This window comes from Helianthus annuus, chromosome 5, assembly GCF_002127325.2.
Source record: "Helianthus annuus cultivar XRQ/B chromosome 5, HanXRQr2.0-SUNRISE, whole genome shotgun sequence".
In the NCBI taxonomy this organism is placed as follows: domain Eukaryota; kingdom Viridiplantae; phylum Streptophyta; class Magnoliopsida; order Asterales; family Asteraceae; genus Helianthus; species Helianthus annuus.
The window spans coordinates 91,977,050-91,985,762 of NC_035437.2; the positions used below are offsets into that span (position 1 = coordinate 91,977,050).

The 8,713-nt window shown below is 39.5% G+C and overlaps 1 protein-coding gene across 1 annotated transcript; it reads left to right on the forward strand.

The window, feature by feature from the left end:
• The first annotated feature begins 2,571 nt into the window (after positions 1-2,571).
• LOC118492122 lies at positions 2,572-7,047 on the forward strand. Its single transcript, XM_035989914.1, has 5 exons — positions 2,572-4,314; positions 4,606-5,039; positions 5,091-5,301; positions 5,455-5,822; positions 6,447-7,047. The coding sequence occupies exons 1-5, from the start codon at positions 2,572-2,574 to the stop codon at positions 7,045-7,047; spliced, it is 3,357 nt and encodes a 1,118-aa protein (XP_035845807.1).
• The last annotated feature ends 1,666 nt before the right edge of the window (positions 7,048-8,713 follow it).

An 8,713-nucleotide genomic window follows, 5' to 3' on the forward strand; every position in this document is an offset into this window, starting at 1 on the left:
GTTTTTATATATAAAAAAAACATTTTTTCAAAAAAAAAAAAAATTTTTTTTTGTGTAGTGCACATGTGTAATAATACACATGTGTAGCACACATACACATGTGTAGCACACATACACATGTGTAGTATTACACATGTGAACTACCCAAAAAAAAAATTTTTTTGAATTTTTTTTATATAAAAAAACCTGCGAAATTTGGTTTAAAAAAAAATTTGTATGTTTTTTTTGGTTTTTTTTAATTAGTTTTCAAGTTTTCACAATAACTAGTGGTTTTCATTTGAACCTTCCCTATATAGACAATTGTTTTAATTGAGTTATAATCATTAGGAATTCCCTCACGTGATATAGCGAAAAACATGTATGCATTAAGAATTTATTTACAATGGTAATAGGTTAGTCACACAAAATTTGTCTTCCAAAAATATATCAACACATGTTTCATATTACAAACCAACTTAAAATACAAAGTTTTACAAACTTACTTAAAATACAAAGTCGGTGTCATAGGTGTAACGCCCCAAAAATGTTAGTAAGAAAATAAATATACAAAATAAATAAAGAATGTAACTTGGTTAATGAAACATGACCAAATGGTAGCTAATTAAGTGATAAAGTCTAACTTAAAACATATTATCAAAGTAGGAGGACTAAAGTGCAAATATTAAACAAATAGGGATTTAATTAGTAAAGGAAAAGAAAAACACCATGTCTGGTGTTGGGATCGATCGAACAAGGGCAGGGAGAGGGTGAATAACCCTAAACTCAAGAAATCAAGAATTGAAGCTAAAATCTCAAGGAAAATTCGATGCATGAGCCCTTCTTTGCGAAAATCTAACCCTAATTATTGAAGTGGCGTGAAAGAATAAGGTACAAGCACTAAGCAAGCGGAAGGAGCACAAGATCGAGGTATGTTTCGTTTTATACGAATCTTTATTATATTTCCCATTCATATTAATTTTAATGTAAAGCTATCCTTGTATAACGAACGTGACAATGTAGTAAGTAAGCGACAAATCCCTTGTGGATTTGGGTATGTTAACGAAAGTAATGTTGGGTTATGCTAAACCCAATTTCACGGGTTGAAGGTGTATGCTTAACTCTCTATGAGAGTGTTTATGCTAAACCCAATTTCACGGGTTGAAGGTGTATGCTTAACTCTCTATGAGAGTGTTTATGCTAAACCCAATTTCACGGGTTGAATGCGTATGCTTAACTCTCTACGAGAGTGTTTATGCTAAACCCAATTACACGGGTCGAATGTGTATGTCAAACTCTCTACGAGAGTGGTTATGCCTAACCCAATTATTGGGTTGTTGTATGCTTAAGAATAAGAAGGTTTTATATGGACAAAGCTAAAATGAAAGTTTATGATTTTCTATGAAGATAACTAACTTTTTAAATTGTGAATGTTAATGTAGGTAAAGCACCTCTATAGGCGATATGGAGATATGGAACGAGCACATGTTCAAGCCTTATAATACCAAGCGCTTCCGCAACTTATATGCATGCTTTTTGGGTTCTTGTTTTGTTACTTGGTTAAACTTTGATCGAATCGTTTTAGGTTTGAAAACTAGTTATTTTCGTTGGTATGGTTTTATGTAAATTGGGTCGTATGTAAACGTTGTACGTCGTGTCAAAACAGGGGGTATGTCCGTTTTGCAAACGGGTCATGCCCAATTTTTGTAAAAATTTCTTTAAGTGTTAAAGTGGTATTTTAATTGTCCGAAAAATCTTGTTTATATAAGTAAACTATTGTTTTAGAAAAAAAGCGGTCCTTACAATAGGCCACTACATGCATATGATATTTCCTTTTTCCACTCTCTAATTTGAGTAAAATACATTTTGGCCCTTTACTTTTAGTTTTGTTAAATTGCGTTTTGAGTCCATTTCGATATTTCCTCTTTTCACTCATACTTTGAGTAAAATACATTTTGGCCCCTTGCTTTTAGTTTTGTTTAATATGATCATGTATTATGCGCTACGGTTAAAGAATTGAGGGTTACTATGTTAAGAAATGTTAAGATGGGTTAAATGAGAAATACCGGGACCCGGGAAGCTGAAAACAGACCCGGAAAACAGTCGGAACAGCCAAAAAATTAAACTGCAGCGTTTTGCAAAACGAAGGGCCGTCGCCGACGGGTACCCTCCCGTCGCCGACGCCACCCCTGTTCCCGACGTGTTAACCGTCTGCCGACGGGGTAAAATGGCCGACGGCCATTTGCAAGGCCCGTCGCCGACGGGCTGGTAAGCCGTCGCCGACGGCTTGTCTGATCCAGCTCACGATTTTCTTTGAAATTTTATATTTTTATTTAACGGAACTTCCCGGGAGCCGGATTCATAATCTTGTCGGATCTATATGGAGCAGAGTAAGCATGTAAGTAACTAGATAGATAATGGTAAGGGTATAAAACCAACAAACGTTGAACTAAATGTATGGGAAGATATGAGATAAACGGCGAATGTATGGAATAAAATTCGAAATGTAAGAACGAGTATAAGTGACACGGAATGATGAATTATGAAATGCTAAAATCTATGATTCGTATTAAGTGTAACCATGATCTTGTATAGATGGCTGATGCAAGAAATATCAATGATGATAATGATGATAACAATGATGCGGTTAGACAAGAAGCATTCGAGAACAGAGTCACGGAAGTAGCGGAAGGGGTTATACAAGCCAATCTACCTCGGTTAGCTCAAGAAGTAGAAAGCCGAGTTCTGGGGGTTGTGGATGCTATGATGACTAGTAGGTTCGAAGAGTTGAAGGAATTAATCGAAGGATCCAAGAGTAGAGGTAAGGAACGAAGGTGCACTTACAAGGATTTTATGGCATGCCATCCGATGACGTATAACAGTAAAATTGACCCAGTCGAATGTCAAAGATGGGTCTCGAATATAGAGGCGGTGTTTATACGAAGCCGGTGCGATAAGGAGGACCAAGTGATGTTCGCTACCGGTTTACTAACCCATCAAGCGAAAGATTGGTGGGATGCGCACAGCAAGGAAATAGGCGACGATAGGCTGCAAGCTATGACTTGGCAAGAGTTCAAGGGGCCCTTCATGAGATATCATTGTCCTCAGTCGGCGATCGACAAGATTCAGGAGGATTTCTTACGCCTCCGGCAGAAAAACGAATCAGTGAATGAAATAGCAAACAATTTTATGGATAAGATGAAGTTCTGTGGAGAATTGGTAACAACCGAGAGGATGAAGATAAGTCGTTTTTATGGCGTGTTAAAGGCAGAAGTTAGAGAGTTCATTACTCCCTCAAAATGTGAAACTCTTGAAGAGCTCATTGATTTAGCGCGGGATAGAGAGATCGAAATTAAAAGGCAAGAGGAGCGAGGTGAAAAGAGGCCGAGTGAAAAAGGTGCAAGTTTTGGTCCATCCAAAAAGGGGAAGTTTCAGGACCAAGGAAGAAAGGGTAAGTCGAAAGGTGGGATTACACCATGCAAGACGTGTGGAAAGCTCCATACCGGAGAGTGTTTGCTAGGTAAGAAGGGGTGCTTTAAATGCGGTAAGGAGGGGCATTCGTCCTATCAATGCCCGGACAATCCAAAGACTTGTTTCAACTGTTTCGAAAAAGGGCATATCAAGTCGGAATGTCCAAAGCTTCAACAAGGGTCAAAGAAAGAAGATAAGAAGCAAGAGGGTTCTAGGGCAAAGGGGAGGATGTTTCAGATCACGTCTGAAGAAGCCAAGTCCCAGCCAAATGTGGTCTCAGGTATTTTTCTAATAAATTCTATACCGGTTTACGTTTTGTTTGACACCGGAGCAACCATGTCGTTTATCTCTAGTGAAATTGTTCAACATCCATCCTTTAAGATTGAACGAATGTCGATGCCCTTAGAAGTAGAGATAGCAGATAGTAAAAATTACTTGTTGCACGAAATATGTAAAAATTGCAAATTGACCATTGAGGATGAGGAGTTTGCTATTGATCTTATCCCCATGATCTTGGGGGAATTCAAAGTAATAGTGGGTATGGATTGGATGTCTCAAAACCATGCAGAGATAAAATGTGAAACCAAATCTATACTTCTCCAAACTCCAAGTGGAAGACGATTAAATGTACAAGGCGAAAGAAAGATGGAAGCGAAGCTATGTACTCTCGTTCAAGCCACTAAGTACGTGCTCAATGGGAGTAGAGCATACTTAGCTTACGTAGTAAATACTCAACAAAGCTTCCCAAAGCTTGAAGATGTAGAAGTCGTGAACGAATTCCCGGATGTATTCCCGGAAGAATTGCCGGGACTCCCTCCCGAGCGAGAAGTGGAATTCAATATCGAATTGAATCCGGGTGCGAAACCGGTCTCGAAGGCTCCCTATAGATTAGCTCCCACGGAAATGCGGGAATTAATGACACAAATACAAGACCTCCTAGACAAGGGCTTTATACGCCCAAGTGTGTCGCCTTGGGGAGCGCCCGTCTTATTTGTTAAGAAGAAAGACGGGTCGATGCGCATGTGCATCGACTATAGGGAGTTAAATAAGCTAACCATAAAGAACCGCTACCCTTTACCTAGAATTGACGACCTTTTCGATCAGTTACAAGGGGCGAGTTGGTTCTCCAAGATAGATCTGCGATCGGGGTACCATCAGGTTAGAGTACGAGAAGAAGACATTCCAAAGACCGCATTTAGAACCCGTTACGGACATTATGAGTTTTTAGTAATGTCTTTCGGGTTAACTAATGCGCCGGCGGCATTTATGGACCTTATGAACCGTGTATGCCGACCCATGTTGGATAGATCGGTAATTGTATTCATAGATGACATTTTGGTTTATTCACGAAGCAAAGACGAACATGTTGTACATTTGCGTGAAGTACGTGAAACTCTCCGTAAGGAGAAGCTCTACGCAAAATTTTCAAAGTGTGCCTTTTGGCTTAGGGAGGTACAGTTTCTGGGGCATGTGATAAATGCGGAGGGTGTTATGGTTGATCCTTCAAAGATCGATGCTGTAATGAAGTGGGTTCCTCCGAAAAATCCAACAGAGATAAGAAGTTTCCTGGGTCTTGCTGGATACTACCGAAGGTTCATACAAGATTTTTCCAAGATAGCCTTACCCTTAACAAAATTGACAAGAAAGAAAGAGAAGTTTGTATGGGAAAAAGAACAGGAGGAGGCTTTTCGAATGTTGAAAGAAAAACTATCAAGTCCTCCGATCCTAACGTTACCAGACGGAACCGAAGACCTGGTGGTCTATTCAGACGCTTCACACCAGGGATTGGGTTGTGTTCTAATGCAAAGAGGGAGAGTTATCGCTTATGCTTCGCGACAATTGAAGCCTCATGAGGTGAACTACCCCACACACGACTTGGAATTAGCGGCGGTAGTGTTTGCATTAAAGATTTGGAGGCACTATCTATATGGGGCAAAATGCACCATTTACTCGGACCACAAAAGCCTTAAATATTTCTTTGAACAAAGAGACCTAAATATGAGGCAGCGGAGGTGGCTGGAACTTATTAAAGATTATGATTGTGATATCCTCTACCATCCGGGGAAGGCAAATGTAGTAGCCGATGCATTAAGCCGTAAAGAGTATCCACCTCCCATAAGAGTGAAATCCATGAAGATGATAGTTACGCCACGATTACTCGAGGCGATACGCGAATCCCAGATAAAGTCGCTCGGAGCGGAAGACCTGAAGAGGGAACGACTAAAAGGTGTGATCGATAATCTAGAAGAAAATTCGACCGGGCTTAAGACGCGGTTCGGCCGAATTTGGATTCCGCGATTCTGCGAAGTCAAAGCTGCCTTGCTCGACGAGGCACATAAGTCTCAATATTCGGTCCATCCCGGGGCTACAAAGATGTATCGGGACTTGAAAGCCAATTATTGGTGGCCGGGTATGAAGCGTGACATAGTTAAATACGTCGCGAAATGCTTAACATGCTCCCAAGTGAAAGTAGAACATCAAAAGCCGTATGGGAAATTACAACCTTTGGAGATACCGGTATGGAAGTGGGAGGAGCTAACGATGGATTTGATAACCAAACTTCCTAAAACAAAGAAAGGGCACGATACAATATGGGTAATCGTAGACCGACTCACAAAAAACGCTCACTTTTTACCCATCAAAGAAGCTTACTCTTCCGAGAAAATGGCAGAAATTTATATGAACGAGATCATATCCCGTCATGGAGTGCCCGTGTCGATTGTCTCGGATCGGGACACTAGATTTACTTCTCGCTACTGGCGGAAGTTTCACGAGAGTGTGGGTACGAAGTTGCACATAAGTACCGCCTACCACCCTCAAACTGACGGCCAATCAGAAAGAACCATTCAAACGCTCGTTGATATGTTGAGGGCGTGTGCCTTAGATTTTGGGGGAAATTGGGACGACCAATTGCCACTGGTCGAATTTTCTTATAATAACAGTTACCATAGTAGTATTCAAATGGCACCTTACGAACTATTATACGGGAGAAAATGTAGGACTCCCGTATGTTGGGGCGAAGTGGGACAAAGGGAGCTTGCACCAAGTGATTTAATAGCAGTAACGAATGAAAAGATCGAAATGGTTAGAACAAGGTTAAAAGCAGCTCAAGATCGGCAAAAAGCTTATGCAGACAAGAGAAGGCGTCCTATCGAGTTTCAAGTTGGAGATTTTGTCTTGCTAAAGGTGTCCCCATGGAAGGGTATAATCCGTTTTCGCAAACGGGGAAAGTTAGGTCCTCGTTACATCGGGCCGTTTAAAATCTTAGCTCGGGTTGGAAGGGTTGCGTATCGACTAGAATTACCGCCTGCTTTAGACGGGATTCACCATACCTTCCACGTGTCACAATTGAGAAAGTGCCTTGCGGATGAGACAGCACTAGTACCTCTTGATGATATTGAGTTGGACGAAGGGTTAAATTATGTCGAAAGGCCCATAGCCATTAAGGATTTCAAGGTAAAGAATCTCCGCAACAAAGCTGTTAGACAAGTGTTGGTACAATGGCAGCACCGGAAGGGTTCGGATCTTACGTGGGAAGCAGAAGACGAGATGAGGAGGCACTATCCTTTTCTTTTCGGTATGTCAATATTTAAATTATGATCAGGTTTCGGGGACGAAACCTCCTTTAAGGGGGGTAGACTTGTAACGCCCCAAAAATGTTAGTAAGAAAATAAATATACAAAATAAATAAAGAATGTAACTTGGTTAATGAAACATGACCAAATGGTAGCTAATTAAGTGATAAAGTCTAACTTAAAACATATTATCAAAGTAGGAGGACTAAAGTGCAAATATTAAACAAATAGGGATTTAATTAGTAAAGGAAAAGAAAAACACCATGTCTGGTGTTGGGATCGATCGAACAAGGGCAGGGAGAGGGTGAATAACCCTAAACTCAAGAAATCAAGAATTGAAGCTAAAATCTCAAGGAAAATTCGATGCATGAGCCCTTCTTTGCGAAAATCTAACCCTAATTATTGAAGTGGCGTGAAAGAATAAGGTACAAGCACTAAGCAAGCGGAAGGAGCACAAGATCGAGGTATGTTTCGTTTTATACGAATCTTTATTATATTTCCCATTCATATTAATTTTAATGTAAAGCTATCCTTGTATAACGAACGTGACAATGTAGTAAGTAAGCGACAAATCCCTTGTGGATTTGGGTATGTTAACGAAAGTAATGTTGGGTTATGCTAAACCCAATTTCACGGGTTGAAGGTGTATGCTTAACTCTCTATGAGAGTGTTTATGCTAAACCCAATTTCACGGGTTGAAGGTGTATGCTTAACTCTCTATGAGAGTGTTTATGCTAAACCCAATTTCACGGGTTGAATGCGTATGCTTAACTCTCTACGAGAGTGTTTATGCTAAACCCAATTACACGGGTCGAATGTGTATGTCAAACTCTCTACGAGAGTGGTTATGCCTAACCCAATTATTGGGTTGTTGTATGCTTAAGAATAAGAAGGTTTTATATGGACAAAGCTAAAATGAAAGTTTATGATTTTCTATGAAGATAACTAACTTTTTAAATTGTGAATGTTAATGTAGGTAAAGCACCTCTATAGGCGATATGGAGATATGGAACGAGCACATGTTCAAGCCTTATAATACCAAGCGCTTCCGCAACTTATATGCATGCTTTTTGGGTTCTTGTTTTGTTACTTGGTTAAACTTTGATCGAATCGTTTTAGGTTTGAAAACTAGTTATTTTCGTTGGTATGGTTTTATGTAAATTGGGTCGTATGTAAACGTTGTACGTCGTGTCAAAACAGGGGGTATGTCCGTTTTGCAAACGGGTCATGCCCAATTTTTGTAAAAATTTCTTTAAGTGTTAAAGTGGTATTTTAATTGTCCGAAAAATCTTGTTTATATAAGTAAACTATTGTTTTAGAAAAAAAGCGGTCCTTACAATAGGCCACTACATGCATATGATATTTCCTTTTTCCACTCTCTAATTTGAGTAAAATACATTTTGGCCCTTTACTTTTAGTTTTGTTAAATTGCGTTTTGAGTCCATTTCGATATTTCCTCTTTTCACTCATACTTTGAGTAAAATACATTTTGGCCCCTTGCTTTTAGTTTTGTTAAATTGCGTTTTGAGTCTCTTTCCTTTCGAAGTTAATGCATATGATATATCCTTTTTCCACCCTCTAATTTGAGTAAAATACATTTTGGCCCTTTGCTTTTAGTTTTGTTAATTGCATTTTGAGTCCATTTCGATATTTCCTCTTTTCACTCATACTTTGAGTAAAATACATTTTGG